General features: G+C 51.4%; 1 protein-coding gene across 1 annotated transcript in view; it reads left to right on the top strand.

Moving 5' to 3' along the window:
* The window catches only part of FBN3 (fibrillin 3), a 69,830-nt gene that overhangs the window by 6,333 nt on the left and 46,018 nt on the right, over positions 1-17,479 (top strand). Inside the window, exons 9-25 of the mRNA XM_061422362.1 lie at positions 3,166-3,318; positions 3,428-3,613; positions 4,138-4,281; positions 4,351-4,470; positions 4,607-4,732; positions 8,584-8,706; positions 8,845-9,120; positions 9,422-9,475; positions 11,252-11,377; positions 11,469-11,594; positions 12,873-12,992; positions 13,111-13,248; positions 13,361-13,411; positions 13,680-13,805; positions 16,039-16,263; positions 16,445-16,570; positions 17,303-17,431. Of these exons, the coding sequence (XP_061278346.1) occupies positions 3,166-3,318; positions 3,428-3,613; positions 4,138-4,281; positions 4,351-4,470; positions 4,607-4,732; positions 8,584-8,706; positions 8,845-9,120; positions 9,422-9,475; positions 11,252-11,377; positions 11,469-11,594; positions 12,873-12,992; positions 13,111-13,248; positions 13,361-13,411; positions 13,680-13,805; positions 16,039-16,263; positions 16,445-16,570; positions 17,303-17,431 (2,349 nt within the window). The remainder of the gene's footprint in view (positions 1-3,165; positions 3,319-3,427; positions 3,614-4,137; positions 4,282-4,350; positions 4,471-4,606; positions 4,733-8,583; positions 8,707-8,844; positions 9,121-9,421; positions 9,476-11,251; positions 11,378-11,468; positions 11,595-12,872; positions 12,993-13,110; positions 13,249-13,360; positions 13,412-13,679; positions 13,806-16,038; positions 16,264-16,444; positions 16,571-17,302; positions 17,432-17,479) is intronic.

The raw sequence follows: 17,479 nt of genomic DNA, 5'->3' as shown, positions 1-17,479 counted from the left end.
ACCATCTTGGTTGGCATGGTGACTAGCTCTGGGCACGTCCCCTGGACTGTGGGGGCCTTCCCCAGCTACTAAATAGAGGAGCCTAAATTTGAATCAAGGTCAAGTGTTCTCTGAAAATGAGCTTGCAATTCAGTCCTGTGTTCCAAGTGACCCAGGGCAAGTTCCTTAACCTCTCTGCTTAGCCTCAGCTGCCTTATGTGTGAAGTACTGGCAGTACTTACCCATTTTACTGTTCACTAACTCAGTCATGTCTGACTCTCTGTGGCCCCACGGACTGCAGCACACCAGGCTTCCCTGACCTTCGCTATCTCCTGGAGTTTGCTTAGATTCGTGTCCCTTGAGTTAAGGATGCCATCCAACCATCTCATCCCCTGTCACCCCCTTCTCCTCCTGCCCTCAATCTTTCCCAGCATCAGGGTCTTTTCCAATGAGTCAGCTCTTCACCTCAGGTGGCCAAAGGATTGGAGCTTCAGCATCAGTCCTTCCAATGAATATTCAGGGCTGATTTCCTTTAGGATTGAGTGGTTTGATCTTCTTGCAGTCCAAGGGACTCTCAAGAGTCTTCTCCAGCAGCACAGCTCAAAAGCATATGGAGAGGGTTATATATTTATGGAGTGATTCACCCAGGGGTGGAAGTAGGGGTACTAAGTACACATTCAGAAACACAGGGGAGCAGAGAAGTTGGGTTTGTGACCACTTAGCAGAGCCTGATCACAGTAGGTGCTTAATACTTGGATTTTGTCTTGTCCTCCCTACTAGAAAGGCAGCTGCTTGGTCAAATACCCTGGGGTTCAGGAACCTGGCTTCCTATCCCTCCTCACTCTACAGCAGCTGTGTGACCTTGAACAAGTCTGATGACCTCTTCTTGCCCGGGCAGGCACAGCCGTGGTGGAGTGCCAGGGATGATGCTGGAATTGCAGAACTCTGACTCCTACTCATGCACCTGGGGCCCCTCCCGCCCCCGCTGCCAGGTGCATGGGGGTGTGTCTGGGGAGGTAGAAATGCTAGCCGTTTTCTCAGCCTTGGGCAGCTCAGGGGTGGCTACAAGGGCCCTCCATGCCGGTTGGAGGGGTTTTTCCACTGTGGGCCACTGGCTAACATTTGTGGATTTTCAAACCTAAAAATATGCTCTTTTAGAGTCAGAACCCAAGAAATCTGATCACCGAATAAAGCCGTCAAGACATCACAGTGGAAGTGTGTCCGTGGTTTTTGTAGCTGGAGAGCTTCTGCCTCAGTTTCCCCAGGGGCTGCAGCTATGAGTCTGCCAGTCTGCTCCCCTGTTGTTCAGTTGCTCAGTTGTGTCTGGTTCTTTGAGACCTGGTGGGCTGCAGCATGCCAGGCTTCCCTGTCCTTCACTCTCTCCCAGAGTTTGCTCAAACTCATGTCCATTGAGATGGTTGATGAGTCAATCATCTCATCCTCTGTCGCCCCCTTCTACTCCTGCTCTCAATCTTTCCCAGCATCAAGGTCTTTTCCAGTTGAGTCAGTTCTTCTCATCAGGTAGCCAAAGTGTTGGAGCTTCAGCTCCAGCATCAGTCCTTTCAATGAATATTCAGGGCTGATTTCCTTTAGGATTGAGTGGTTTGATCTTCTTGCAGTCCAAGGGACCCTCAAGAGTCTTCTCCAACACCACAGTTCAAAAACATCAATTCTTTGGCATTCAGCCTTCTTTGTGGTCCAGCTCTCACATCTATATATGACTACTGGAAAAACCATAGCCTTGACTAGATGGACCTTTGTTGGCAAAGTAATGTCTCTGCTTTTTAATATACTGTCTAGGTTGGTCATAGCTTTTCTTCCAAGGAGCAAGCATCTTTTAATTTCATGGCTGCAGTCACCATCTGCAGTGATTTTGGAGCCCAAGAAAATAAAATCTCTCACTGTTTCCATTGTTTCCCCATCTATTTGCCAGGAAGTGATGGGACCAGATGCCATGATCTTAGTTTTCTGAATGTTGAGTTTTAAGCCAGCTTTTTACTGTCCTCTTTCGCTTTCGTCAAGAGGCTCTTTAGTTCCTCTTCACTTTTTGCCATAAGGGTGGTGTCATCTGCATATCTGAGGTTATTGATATTTCTCCTGGCAATCTTGATTCCAGCTTGTGCTTCATCCAGCCCTGCATTTCGCATTATGTACTCTGCATATAATTTAAATAAACAGTGACAATATACAGCCTTGACATACTCCTTTCTCAGTTTGGAACCAGTCTGTTGTTCCATGTCCGGTTCTAACTGTTGCTATTTGACTTGCATACAGGTTTCTTTGGAGGCAGATCAGGTGGTCTGGTATTCCCATCTCTTGAAGAATTTTCCACAGTTTGTTGTGATCCACACAAAGGCTTTGGTGTAGTCAATGAAGCAGAAGTAGATGTTTTTCTGGAACTCTCTTGCCTTTTCTATGATCCAATGCTGTCTAGGTTCATCATAGCTTTTGGTCCCCTGGTCCCTCTTCAAATTAAAAGCCTCTTGGGTTTCTGCAGAATGCCCAGGGCTGGCAAGCGAGACCACCCAGCTACAGATTCCAGCATCTCTGTTTGAGCATCCAGCTTGACTTCCCATTGAGGCAACCCCCCTGAACCTGGGGTCTTCCTCAGTGTGGTTGAATATCCCAGGGAGCTTACTAACAATGCCAGTGTTCAGTATGGGACACTATTGCTTGGCATGAGCCCTCCTTCTCTGGGGTAATTTGGAAATCTTGGTTTATTACCTCTTGGTTTAAACTTGGTTTAATCCTGTCAGTGAGGATCGCCCACATGCCAGATAGAGTGCACTCTGCAACATTTTTCTGATATGAGTGCCCTGAGCATCTCTGGTCCGTGGATGGTGAAACTGAGGCACAGAGAGGCAAGGAGGTCTGTCCTGCAGATGGTGCTGGTGGAGCTGGGATATGCAGTCTGGTAACTGGTCCTCAGGGTTTCCCAGGTGACTCAGCAGTAAAGAATCTGCCTGCCTGCCAATGCAGGAGATGCAGGTTCGATCCCTGTCTGGGAAGATCCCCTGGAGGAGGGAATGGCTAGCACTCCAGTATTGTAGCCTGGAGAATCCCAAGAATAGAGGAGCCTGGTAGGCTACAGTCCATGGGGTCGCAAAAGAGTCAGACACGACTGAACAGCGACTGAGCACACATGAACGGTCCTCCCTACCCCTCCCACCCCGCCCCCTGCTGCAGACCACCGTGCTGGCACTTGCTTCTCGGTGCTGATTGCAGGCCGCTGTACTGGAGACCTCTCAGGCCACTACACCCACAGGCAGTGCTGCTGTGACAAGGGCAGGTGCTGGGCGGCTGGCCCAGCCCCTGAGCTGTGTCCTCCACGAGGCTCTGGTGAGTGGCTGGGGGTGCCTCCCACCTTCCTCTACCCCAGAGCTCAGCCTGCAGGGTGGGGACCCAGGGGTACAACCGAGGCTTAACTTCCAACCCCACTCCCTTGCAGATGAGTTCCAGCGACTGTGTGCCCCGGGGCTCCCGCTCCTGCCTTCCTATCCAGGCCCCTTCCCCAGCCTCCCTGGCTTCGGATCCAGTGGTGGTGTGGGTCCTGGCCCAGGCCTGGCACGGCACAGCCCCCACGGCTCCAGTGGTCGTCGGGTTCCCAGCCTGGGCCTTGGAGATGGCAGCATTGGTGAGGACTTGGGAGGAGGGGTCCAAGACCCCTCCAGTGGAAAAGGGGATCCAGGCCTCAGGGTCTGGACTGGGCTTTGGAGTGGGGGTCGTGGCCTGGGCAGTGGGGATGGGAGTACTGACAGTGGTCTGGGGGTGGGGGCAGATTGGAGATCCCAGCCTTCAAGGCCAAGTTTGAGCTTTGGGTGAGGGTCTAGGGCTGGAACTGGAGAAGGAAATGACAACCCACTCCAGTATTCTCGTCTGGAGAATCCCTTGGACAGAGGAACTTGGCGGGCTACAGTCCAGGGAGCTGCACAGAGTCAGAGACGATTGAAATGACTTGGCATGCACACTAGGGCTGGAATGGGGGTCCGGGGTCTCAGGCAAATGGAGCGTCTGAATTTAGGGCAGGACGCTGGGCTATAGTGGGAGAGCCTGGCCATAAGGGCTCTGAGTATGTGTCTGAACCCAGAGGTGAGGCCCAGACCCAGGGGCCCAGCCCTCAGTCAGGCACCCGCCCCCCTCCGTCGGCTCCACCCGCAGGCACAGCCACACTGAACCAGACCATCGACATCTGCCGGCACTTCACCAACCTGTGTCTCAACGGCCGCTGCCTGCCCACCCCTTCCAGCTACCGCTGCGAGTGTAACGTGGGCTACACGCAGGACGTCCGGGGGGAGTGCATTGGTGAGCGGTGGCTGGGCGGGGGTGGGGGCGCGCCCTGCCAGACTCGGGCTCAGAGTCCTCTGCCCGCAGATGTGGATGAATGTGCCAGCAGCCCCTGCCACCACGGAGACTGCATCAATACCCCCGGCTCCTACCGCTGTCGGTGTCACGAGGGTTTTCAGGCGACGCTCACCAAGCAGGCGTGCCTGGGTATGGCCGTCCCTTGGAAGTGGGGGTGCCAGGGGGCCTGGCTGGTGGAGCCTGCATCTCTGGCCCGAACTGGAGTCTTGGGGGTGCTGGGAGGACGCCTGCTGACCACCCGCATGCCTTACCCCCCACCCCCCAGACATAGATGAATGCATCGCCAGCAGTGGCCTCTGCCATCACGGCCGCTGTGTCAACACGGAGGGCAGCTTCCAGTGTGTCTGCAATGCAGGCTTTGAGCTCAGCACTGACAGCAAGAACTGTGTGGGTGAGTTGAGGGTGGGCAGGTGGGGAGGGGGCTTCTGGGCCTCAGTAGCTGCCTTTTAGTGTCTCCTTACCTCTTTTTAAGAAAAAAAAAATTTATTAATTTATTTGGCTGCAGCAGGTCTTAGTTGTGACATGCAGGATCTTTGGCTGTGACATTCGAACTCTTGGTTGAGACGTGTGGGATCAGTTCTCTGACCAAGGATCGAACCCAGGACCCCTGCATTGGGAGCTTGGAGTCTTAGCCATGGGACCACCGAGGGAGTCCCTACCTTGCTTCTCGCATCTTGCCACTCCTGCTCCATCACTCCATCCTGTCTTTGGATGGAGCCTCTGCTTCCCTTCCTGAGCCCAGCCAGCCCATCTGAGAGCCTTCCTGTGGTCTGTCCACTCTCTACCCGTGCCTTCATTCTCCCCTTCCTTGGAGTCAACTGACTCCCAGGAAGAGGCCTCTGGGGTAAGACTGTGCTGTCTGCTTCTGCCCCTGACAAGCCCCTCATCTGCCTCCAAGAGAGGTGGGTCAGGACCATGGAGAGCTCCTTGGTCTCAGATTCCCTGTGGGGTATGGGGGGTGCCAACTAAACTCCCCATAGCTTGTGGGGGCCACTAGGGATCCCCTTTGTCCTCTTCTGTCACCCTGTCTGAGACCTGCCTTAATCTCCCCTCACTGGGAAGGATTTTTTTCCTTTCTGTATTCATTCTTTTTTTTTTTTAATTTATTTTTTTATTGAAGGATAATTGCTTTACAGAATTGTGTTATTTTTTGCAGAATGTTTACTTTTTATTATTAGATAGATTTAGAAAGTTGATTATCAAATGAACTGTTTTCTTAGCATTAATGTGAAGTACAGTAATTTATTTCCACGCATAAATCATTATTTTTATTTACATTGTTTTTTATTAGTTAGATATCACCTACTGAAATTAATTTCTATTTATTTTTGGCTGTGCTGAGTCTTCATCACTGGGCACAGGCTTTCTCTAGTTGCAATGAGCAGGGGCTGCTCTAGTTGCTCGGCATGCGCTTCTCATTTCAGTGGCTTCTCCTGTGCTCTCTCTGTGGAGCACGGGCTCTAGGGTGCACAGCCTTCTGTAGTTGCAGCACATTGGCTCAGTGGTCATGGCTCCCAGGCTCCAGAGCACAGGCTCAGTAGTTGTGGTGCATGGGCTTAGTTGCTCCACGGCATGTAGGATCTTCCTGGACCAGGAATTGAACCTGTGTCTCCTGCATTGGCAGGCAGATTCTTCACCACTGAGCCACCAGGGAAACCCTGTACTGAAATTAATTTTGATTAATTCTAATGATTAATTCATTGTTTCACATTTTACCATCAGATCTTTAATGTTGCCTTCAGATCTCTGCATAGTCTGTAACCAGTAAGAGTTGATGAAATCATTAGTTTGGTCTTTTTATTTTCTTTTGATACATATAAACTTTTTCATTAATTTTTTAAAGTATAGGTGATTTACAGTGTTGTGTTAGTTTCAGATGTATAGCAAAGTTTCAGATTCTTTTTCTTTATAGGTTATAAAATACTAAGCAAAGTTGCTTGTGCATTCATTCATTTTAAAGACCCTTTTAGCTTCTGTATAGCTATGTAACTCTCATACCATAAAAGTAGCCTCTTAAAGTGTACATTTCAGTGGCTTTTAGTACAAGCATGACCACAGTCTAAGTTTAGAACCTCTTCATCACCTCCTCTGCATTGGCAGTCATTCCAGAATCATCTATCCTCCTTCCCCGCCCCCACCCCCACCCCTCAGCAGACTAGTCTACTTTGTGTCCCCATGGATTTGCCTGTTCTGGGCATTCTGTATAAATGGAATCGCACACTCTGTGGCCTTTTGTGACTGGCTTCTTTCACTGATGCATCACATTTTCAGGATCCGTCCATGTGGTAGCACATGTCAGAATGCCATTCCTTTTTATTGTCAAATGCCATTCCATTATATGAGCAGACAACATCTTGTCTCTACCGGCTTCAGCTGGTGGCTGTTCGGGTTGTTTCCGCTTTTGCTGTTATGGATAGTACCGCTGTGGAAGCTCACCTGCACAGTTAGGTGTGGACCTTTTATGTATTCATTATGTTTTTTCCCTCCCTATCTCCATTTCTCCCTCCCTCCCTTTCTTCCTTCTTCCTGCTTCAATCCTTTTTTATTTAACACTGTACTTTGGTAAACAAATCATTTCTGCACTGCACCGACTGCCGCCTTTTAAATTAAACTATTTTTCAAGAGGGGGTTTTTGGAAAAAAATGTTTATTTATTTGGCTGCATCAGGTCTAAGTTGTGTCATGCAGGATCTTTTGATGCCGCAGACAGGCTCTTGGCTCTGGTGCATGGGCTTCTCTCTAGTTGTGGGATGTGGGCTCCAGAGCACGCAGGCTCCGTAGCTGTGGCACTCCAGCTTGGCTGCCCCACCACAAGTGGGATCCAAGTTCCCTGATCGGGGTCTAACCAGAGTCCCTGGCATTGGAAGGTGGATTCTTAACCACTGGACCACCAGGGAAGTCCCTAGACTATTTTCTTGTTAGCTGATGGGTTTTGCCCTTTCCTTTTTAAATGCAGGTACGATTCACACAAGATAAATTTAATCATTTAAAAGTGAAAATCTCAATAATTCCCAATGTTGTGCAACCACCTTTCTTTGTTTTTTAAATAGCATTTTTAAGGTTTTTAAAAATAACATGTATTTCTTAAAAGTTAACACTTGCACAATAGGAAACCAAAAAACACAAGCAAAAAGCTAAAGTCATCCATCAGCACAAGCAGTTTACTGTTTGCTGTGTCCTTCCAGGTCTCATTTGTGTATTTACACAACTAAGCATCCATGTTTATGTATTAAAGATCATACAGTTATATATTAATAATGAATATCATGATGTGTGAAACAGCATTTTTAAGTGAACAATTTGGTGGCATTTAGGATATTTCCAATGTCACGCAACCACCATCTCATTTATGCAATTCTTTTTTGCATTTTTAAGAATTATGGGACAATTACACAGTGTAAAATTGACCATTTTAACTCTTTTTTTCCATTATAGTTTATTGTAAAATATTGAATATGTTCCCCGTGCTATAGCGTAGGACCTTGTGTATCTATTTTATGTAGAGTAGTTTGTATCTTACCCTTTGTAAGGGAACAATTCGGTGGCATTTTTGTACATTTGTAATGTCATGCAACCACTACCTAATTTTTTCAATTTTTTTTGCATTTTTTATCGTGGCGAAATATACACAACTTTTTTATTGTTTTGGATGCTCTAGCTTTTCATTGCTGCTCACAGGCTTTCTCTAGCTGTGGCGCATGAGCTTCTCATTGCAGAGTATAGGCTGTAGGCACTCGGGCTTCAGTAGTTATGGCACATGTGCTTGGTTGCCCCTTGGCACGTGGGATCTTCCTGGACCAGGGATAGAACCTGAGTTCCCTGCATCGGCAGGCGGGTTCTTTACCACTGAGCCACCAGGGAAGTCCCTACATAACATGTTTATCGTCTTAACCATTTTTAAATGAATAGTTTGGAGGCATTTAGTGAGATGTTGTGCAGCCACCACCTGACTTATTTAAAGGACTTTGAACACCTATTCATGGAGCACCTATGTGTGCCAGGAGGGAAGATACAGATATGAGCTAGTGGTGCCAGTTGGCCCCAGGGGAGTTCACAGTCCTGCAACCTAATACCCATGCCAAACTAGTCTCTGACAGCCATGTCTCATCCTATCAGGCTCCCACAGCCCTGGGAGCAGTTACTGGAAACATGAGGGCCGGGCTGGTCTACCTGGCAGGACTGGCCCAATGAAAGGGTGGGTGCCAGGACCCTGCAGGGACCCAGCCTCTCCTGGTATCCCCAGACCACAACGAGTGTGCAACCACCACCATGTGTGCCAACGGAGTGTGCCTGAACGAGGACGGCAGCTTCACGTGTCTCTGCAAACCCGGCTTCCTGCTGGCACCTGGTGGCCGCCACTGTGTGGGTGAGAAACTGCAGGCTGGACCGTAGGGGAACCCATGGGGATGGGGAAGAGGAGGAGAGGGGAGGTAGCAAGGGCGGGTGGGGGGTGGGGATGCGGTGGCTGGGACCCATTGCAGTGCCCCCTGCACGACCCCTGCAGACATCGATGAGTGCCAGACGCCAGGCATCTGCATGAATGGTCACTGCACCAACACCGAAGGCTCCTTCCACTGCCGCTGCCTTGGGGGGCTCGCGGTGGCCGCCGATGGTCGAGTGTGCGTGGACACCCACGTGCGCAGCACATGCTACGGGACCCTCGACCAGGGCTCCTGTGCCCGCCCCTTCCCTGGTGCTGTCACCAAATCTGAGTGCTGCTGTGCAAGCCCGGCCCATGGGTTTGGGGAGCCCTGCCAGCTGTGTCCCCCCAAGGACTCTGGTGAGAGCCTCAGCTGCCCTGCCCCCATGAACTTTCCATGGCCCCGCTTTCCTTTAGTCCTTGCTTGTGGTTTATAACTGCGGGGGGCAGGAGGGGACAGTGGTGGTGGGGGGCTTGGCTCCCATGGGGTGGGGTGGATGTCTCTCCCCCAAGAAGAGACAGAAGGAAAACTGTTCTTCCCACTGGAGCAGGCATCTTAGTCCTAGACCCTTGCCCAGCCTCAAGGGGCCACGTCTTGGGCGTGGCTTGGCTTCAGCAATGGCCAATGACCGCCCCCCTCTCCCTGTTCCTGCCACCACAGCTGAGTTCCAGGCCCTATGCAGCAGCGGTCTTGGCATCACCACGGATGGCAGAGGTGAGCAGGTTGGGGCTGGGACTGAGGGCCAGGGACGTGGTTGGGAACCCGGTCAGGTCACTGGGTTTCACAAAGTATTACAGGCTGGGGGGGCATTCTCCCATAGCTGTGGAGGCTAAGTGTCCCAGATCAAGGTGTGAGCAGGGGTGGCCTCTTCAGAGGCTGTGAGGAAGAGTCTGTCTCACACCTCTCTCAGTGTCTGGCACTTAGCTGTTAATCCTTGCTTGGTCGAAGCATCTCCCTGATCTCTGCCTTCATCCTTTTTTTTTTTTTTTTAATTTACAATGTTTCTGGTGTACAGCAAAGTGATTCAGGCACTATATATACGTATGATATGTATAATTTTCAGTATATATATATATTTTAGTATATATATACATACATACAGTTTTTAGATTTTTGCCCTTAGAGGTTATTATAAAATATTGAATTTAATTCTCATGCTATACAGTAGGCCCTTGTCTGTTTTCTGTTTTATATAGGGTAATGTATGTATGTTAAGGACTTCTTCCCGGGTGGCTCAGTGGTAAGGAATCAGTGCAGGAGTCATAGGAAATGTGGGTTTGATCCCTGTGTTGGGAAGATCCCCTGGAGCAGGGCATGGCAACCCACTCCAGTATTCTTGCCTGGAGAATCTCATGGACAGAGGAGTCTGGAGGGCTACAGTCCATGGGGTTGCAGAGTCAGACACTACTGAAGTGACTGAGCACACATGTAGGCACATATGTATGTTAATCCCAAACTCCTCTGCTTTCCTCTCGACACAGTGTTCCCCCTGTGTGTCTGTGCCCAGACCTCCACTTTTATAAGGATACAATCATATTAGAATGCACTGTATGTCCATCTCCAAATAAAGTTACGTGCTGAGGTGATCCTGGGGATGAGGACTCCAACCTATGACACCATCCTTTCCTGTTACAGCCTTCCTGCCTGAGCAACAAATAAAAGGATTTAGGATACAGCCAGGTTTCCCATCCACCACTGGGTCATGGGGGCAGGGCAGATGTCCAGCGCCCCTCCCTCAGTTAAAGGGACAGATTCTGGATCCAAATGCCTGGGTTTAAATCCCAGCCAGCATTCTTTTTTTTTTTTTTCATTTTTGATATATAGGGCTGCCTATTCCTCCCCCTCTTTGGCTGTGCCATGAGGCTTAGGGGATCTCAGTTCCCTGACCAGGAATTGAACCCACGCCATGGCAGTGAAAGTACTGATTCCTAACCGCTAGACCACCAGGGAACTCTCCAGGCCCTACTGTTTACTGATTGAATACTGATCAAGTTACTCCCCATCTCTGCACCTCCTTTTCTGTAAAGTGGATATACTCGTAGGTCCCATTTCAGGGACGTTGTGAGGACCAAATAAGTTAATATACTCGGCACAAAACAGTAAGCATCTTATAACATTAGTGATTATGATTGTGCTTTAAAAGAAATTGTTGCTGATGTAATAACGTCTGTTCCATGAGTTCCACACTGGGGACAGTTTGCCACCTCCCAGGTGCCATTTGGCAATGTCTGGACAAATATTGGGGAGGGCGCTCTTGGCATTTCATGGGTAGACGCTGGAAATGTTGCTCAACATCTTACATTGCACAGGTTCCCCCCTCCCCCTGCACAAAGCAAAGAATGATCCGGCTCCAGTTATCCATGATGTTGAGAAACCCTGGTTTCCAGGGAAAGGAGGCAGGGTCTAGGTTGGAGCTCTGGCCCCGGAGGACCTGGCTTCTGGAGCCTCCAGGGAACCAGGGCAGCTGCTGATGCCATCTTCCTGCTGCAGACATCAACGAATGTGCCCTCGACCCCGACGTCTGTGCCAACGGCATGTGTGAGAACCTGCGGGGCAGCTACCGCTGCATCTGCAACCTGGGCTACGAGGCAGTCGCGGATGGCAGGGAGTGCACTGGTGAGCGTGCCGGGCAAGTGGACGGGCGGAGGGGTGCCGCCCCCACTGCACACCCCTCACCCCACTCTCTGGCCCCATGCCCACATTGCAGATGTGGATGAGTGCGCCCTCAACAGCCTCCTGTGTGACAATGGGCGGTGCAGGAACAGCCCAGGCAGCTATAGCTGCTCCTGCCCTCAGGGCTTCAGCTTCCGGCCAGACACGGAGACCTGCGAAGGTACAGGGTCCTGGGGGGCACACAGACACGCACACACACACAAGTACTTATGCACACTGCATGCTCTGGGTACACACATGCTGCCAGATGCATGTATACCTGCATTTACCCACACATACATGCTCAAAGCCATACATGTATTCATAGTCTCACAGTTACACTCTTAGGTACACACTCACACAGTACCCACATTCACACTTATTCTCACTGATGCGAAGAGCCAACTCATTGGAAAATACCCTAATGTTGGGAAAGATTGAGGGCCTGAAGAGGAGGGGGCAACACAAGATGAGACGATTGGATGGCATCACTGACTCAATGGACATAAATCTGAGCAAACTCCAGGAGATGGTGAAGGACAGGGAAGCCTGCATGCTGCCGTCCATGGGGCCACAAAGAGTCAGACATGACTAAGTGACTGAACAATTCTCACTTTTTACACATATACTCATAACCAGAGTTACACCCTCAAAGGCACACCCTTATACAGACACTCTGATATTCACACACTTGATGATCACTTGATTACACACACCAGTAGTCACACAAAACAGACTTACACACCCATATTCACACTCATAGTCACAGTCCCACACATCATACACTCTCACGTGCACACTCTCAAAGACACGTGTGTGTCCACATTTTTACCCTTTCGCACACTTAGGCTCACATCCACACACACTAATATGTGCAGATACCACATACCCACACAGTTGTGCATTCACACACTTAAATATACTCACACACAGGAATATGTGCCCACCCGCCCTCACACAAACTTTGTTGCAATGACCTTGTCCATTACAGACCCCTGGGCACTCACAGATACCTGCACGAGCAAGCGCGTGCACACACACACACACACACACACACACACACAGAGTTAAGCGCAAGCCTCCGGCAGACTGCCCCCTCTCCCACCACAACGAGGTCTCCCCGTCTGGGTTTTCCTCCTGCCTCTCACTCTCGGCCTCTCTTGTGCCATGAGTGACCCTTGCAGGGCCACCGTTCCCCACCGTGCCTGTCCCTGTACACTTTCACCCGTGCGGGCTCCCAGGATCCTGCGTGTCGGCGTGCACGCGCAGGTGCACTGCACAATTTAATGCAAACACGCGCCTCTGCGCCTGCCCAGTCCGTTCCCTCGCCTTCTGACCGCATGCGCCCCCTGCTGTTGGACTTTGGCAGCGGCAGAGGGGAGGGGCCTCAGGTCGCGTGAGGCTCCAGTTCCTGCAGCTCAGGGATCTGACGGGGGTCGGTGGCTGGTTGTCTTTGTAGACATCGACGAGTGCCTGTCCAACCCGTGTGTGAATGGCGTGTGCCGCAACCTGGCCGGCTCCTACGCCTGCGAGTGCGCCCCCGGCAGCCGCCTGGGACCTTCTGGCACCATGTGCCTAGGTGAGAGGCCCCACGGAGCAGCGGGGACCCCGACGCCCGCCCCGGGGAAGTCTGGGTCTCTGCGGGTTAGTGTGCAGGTGTGGGCCTGCCAAATGACACAGCCGGCCCCTTCCTGCAGACAGCACCAAAGGCACCTGCTGGCTGAAGATCCAGGATGGCCGCTGCGAGGCGAACCTGCACGGAGCCACCCTGCGCTCCGAGTGCTGCGCCACGCTCGGCACTGCCTGGGGGAGCCCCTGCGAACGCTGTGACATGGGTAATGCCCTAGGGGGGGCGGCTCTGGGGGCTCCCTGGCCATTGAGAGAACCATGCGGGGGAAAGGTCCCCTGGATCCGGGTGGAGAGAATGACTCCTCTCCCCAATCACAGACCGCGCCTGTGCCCGAGGCTTCGCCCGCGTGAAGGGGCTTAGCTGCGAAGGTAACTCCCCACCCTGTGCACTTCACCACCACTCCCCCACCACCACCACCAGGAGCAGGCAAGTGTCATGGTGGCTGCCTAAGGCCCTCCCTGAAGTCATTGGAGAGCTCCCTCCTTGGTATCCGGGTCTTCCCCACAATCCCCCAGCCTAGGAGGCTGGCACTGCCTCTTCCCACCTCCCCAAGAACCACGTGGTGTCCTGAACCCATAGGGAGCCAGCTCCCTGGGAGCCTCCAGCTCTAGCTTCTCCTTGCTTGCTGCTGCCTAGATGTGAATGAGTGTGAGGTCTTCCCTGGAGTCTGTCCCAATGGGCGATGCATCAACACTGCAGGCTCCTTCCGCTGCGAGTGTCCAGAGGGCCTGATCCTGGACACCTCCGGCCGGCTGTGCATAGGTGAGTGTGGGCCTGCAGGGTCCGGGGCAGGGCCTCCAGCCCTTCCTTCACTGCCTCCACTCCCAGCGGCTGGAGGCCCTTCCTAGGGACAGGTGGAGTCTTGGGGGTCCTCTTGTACTCTGCCCACCTCCTTGCTAATGTGTCTCCAAAGACATTTGTTTTTTTGGAGGGGTTGGATCCCCTTAATCAACTGCCCTTCTAATGAAGCTCATTGCAAATGGTACGGTCTCTTGGAATGTTACCTGCCACCTTGGTATATTCTTTCTTGCTACCAAACAAGGTTTACAGGAGGTGGATTTGAGCACGAGGCACCTGCCTCTATCATGAGTGGTAATTCATGCCTGCAGCCCTTCCTCAGCATCCAGGGCTCAAACCCTCACCCTGAATGGCTTGCTCTTAGGCTCAAAGGCTCTGAGATATTTTCCCCCTCAAGGAGGGCTTCTTGCTTTACACCATCAACATCTTGAACAGGACATTTCTTGGCCAAGAGCATCTGCCAGCCAGCAGGTAGGGCTCTGCATTCTATCAGTTTTTCCTCCCATAGTAACACTGACCCATTAGTGGCCTCCTCGGTGGCACCATGGAGCCTGGTCAACAGAAGGCAGATGGGCCCTGATGACTCTTTTCAGCTTTGATTTTCTTCTAAACTGAGCTTCAGGTGTGCATCAGGTTTTCTTGCTGATCCCAGAATGTGAGCAAGGAAAGAAAGTAGCCAAGTAAAGAAAAAATAAAAATATTACTGAATTCACAGCAAGGGAAATGCTGTCTGAGCAGCCCTGGACCAAGGCACCGGGTACCCAAGAACTTAAGACGGAGCCCTGTGTGTCGTGGCACTTCTGTTTATCTTTATTTTTTTCTAAAGGTTCTGTAACAGGGTCTCATTTTCAAATGGATCCACTTAAACATATGTTCCTTTTGCAAGAGGGGAAAAATTGTCCTAGTCTAGGGATCAGCCAGTTGTTTCTGCAAAGGGCCAGAGAGTAAATATTTTCAGCTTTAGGAGCCTCAGAATCTGTTGCAGTTACTCAGCTCTACTGTGTAGGACAGAAATAAATGAATGTGACTATGTCAATAAAACTTTATTTACAAAAACAGCAGGCAGTTGGCACCGTGGGCCATAGTTAACCAGCCCCAGTCTTAGACCATCGTGTCTGGTATTGAAAGAAGCCTTATCCATTGCCGGATTATTCTGAGGAGGTTTTAAAAATTAAACACACACACTCTGGAGCCAGGTGGCGTAGTTTGAATCTATCTCTACCTCTTACTGTGTGGCCTCAGGCCAGCTACCTAACCCGTCTCTGCCTCAGTTTTCTTGCATGTAAAATAAGCATGATGATAACCATTTTCCTCTTGGTGTTATTTTAAAGACTAAATGGGTTGATGAGCTTAGAACAGTGCCCAGCACAATGGCACCCCACTCCAGTACTCTTGCTTGGAAAATCCCTTGGATGGAGGAGCCTGGTAGGCTGCAGTCCACGGGGTCGCTAAGAGTCGGACACAACTGAATGACTTCACTTTCACCTTTCACTTTCATGCATTGGAGAAGGAAATGGCAACCCACTCCAGTGTTCTTGCCTGGAGAATCCCAGGGACGGCGGAGCCTGGTGGGCTGCCGTCTATGGGGTCGTACAGAGTCGGACACGACTGAAGCAACTTAGCAGCAGCAGCAGCTTAGCAGCAGCACATAGCAAACACCTAGCAGTGCAAGTTATTATTAAAATGTAACTTTGGGGGATTGCCCTGGTGGTCTAGTGGTTAAGACTTTGCCTTCCAATCCAGAGGGTACAGGTTCCTTTCCTGGTCCTGGAGTTAAGACCCCACATGCCTCTCGGCCAAAAAGCCAAAACATGGAATAGAAGCAATATTGTAACAAATTCAATAATGATCTGAAAAATGGCCCACATAAAAAAAAATCTTTAAAAAATTTTTGTTTTAAAAAAATGTAACTGTTGGGTTATACCCTATTCCAGTTTAACTGTTGGGAATTCCTTGTGGTCCAGTGGTTAAGACTCAGCTGTTTTTATTGCCAATGCCCTGGGTTTGATCCCTGGTCAGGGAACTAAGATCCCACAAGCCCCACAGTGTGGCCAAAAAAAAAAAGGTCACTTGGAGGACATGGAGTGTCAGCTGAGAAATTCAGTCTCCCCACTGGGGAGGACGTTTTGGACGACACTGCCTGTCCTGGCAGCCAGAGTGTGGCAGGGGTGGGACCGGTGACCACCCCTCCTTGCAGACATGCGCCTGGAGCTTTGTTTCCTGCGTTGGGAGGAGGACGAGTGTGGGGCTGCCCTGCTGGGCAAGTACCGGATGGATGTCTGCTGCTGTACTGTGGGGGCCGCATGGGGCACTGCATGCGAGGCGTGCCCTGAGCCCGAGTCCCCGGCTTTTACCAGCCTGTGTCCCCGGGGGCTGGGCTTTGCCAGCCGGGACTTCCTGTCAGGCCGTCCCTTCTATAAAGGTGCGTTTGGGCTTGGGGAGCCTGGATGGAGGATGGGAAGAGGGCAGAGCATGGGCAGAGGCCTGGAGTGGGAAGCAGGTTTGGGAGAGACCAAATATCTGTGATCAGAGGGGTGAACGCTCAGGAGGCAGGGGACTCAGGGACATGGAGTAGTGTGACGTTTTGTACTCCTGTGCTGCAGATGTGAATGAGTGCAAAGCCTTCCCTGGGCTGTGCGCCCATGGCACGTGCCGCAACACTGTGGGCAGCTTCCGTTGCTCCTGTGCGGGGGGCTTCGCCCTGGATGCCCAGGAAAGGAACTGCACAGGTACGTACCTGCCTCTGCCTCCTTGGCAGGTGCCTGCAGGGATGGGGGACCACAAACTAGAGGCGCCTAAAAGGCAAGAACTGGCCTTGTTCCTCCTGCCTGTCTGCTGTGTGACCCAGGGCAGCTCAATACCCTTTCTGGGCCTCCAGGATCCCGGCTATAAAAGGAGGGGCTAGCAAAAGGTGGCACTAGTGGTAAAGAACCCTCCTGCTAATGCAGGAGACATAAGAGACACAGGTTCGATCCCTGAGTCAGGAAGATCCCCTGGAGAAGGGCATGGCTACCTACTCCATTATTCTCATCTGGAGAATCCCATGGACAGAGGAGTCTGGCGGGCTGCGGTCCATAGGATTGCAAAGAGTCAGGCATGAATGAAGCAACTTGGCATGGCAAAGTAACCTCCAGCAACTTCCCTGGTAATCCTTTGCTAAGACTCCGTGCTTCCAATGCAGGGGTCCTGGGTTCAATCCCTGGTCAGGGAACTAGATCCCACATACCTCAGCTGAAAATCCTGCATGCCTCAACTAAGACCCAATGCAGCAAGTAAATAAATTAATTAATTTAAAACTGATCTCTAGGGGCCTGCGGGCTGGAAAGAAATTCCCTCCTCTCATCTGGGGGTGCAGTCACAGCACCTCCATTTCCCTGGCTCTGTTCAATGCCTTGGGGCTCCCCTGTGGCCCTGGGTGTCTGCAGACATGGAGGCCTGGCCCATGCCCACTGTCTCCACAGACATCGACGAGTGCCGCATCTCCCCTGACCTCTGTGGCCAGGGCACCTGTGTCAACACCCCGGGCAGCTTTGAGTGCGAGTGTCTCCGTGGCTACGAGAGTGGCTTCATGCTGATGAAGAACTGCATGGGTAGGCAGCCACCCCAGGGCAGGGTGGTGCCCGCGGGTCTTGGGGCCG

This window comes from Bos javanicus, chromosome 7 (genome assembly GCF_032452875.1).
Source record: "Bos javanicus breed banteng chromosome 7, ARS-OSU_banteng_1.0, whole genome shotgun sequence".
Taxonomy (NCBI): Eukaryota; Metazoa; Chordata; class Mammalia; order Artiodactyla; family Bovidae; genus Bos; species Bos javanicus.
Note: the sequence above shows the minus strand (reverse complement) of the source record. Positions and strands in the feature narration are given on the sequence as shown.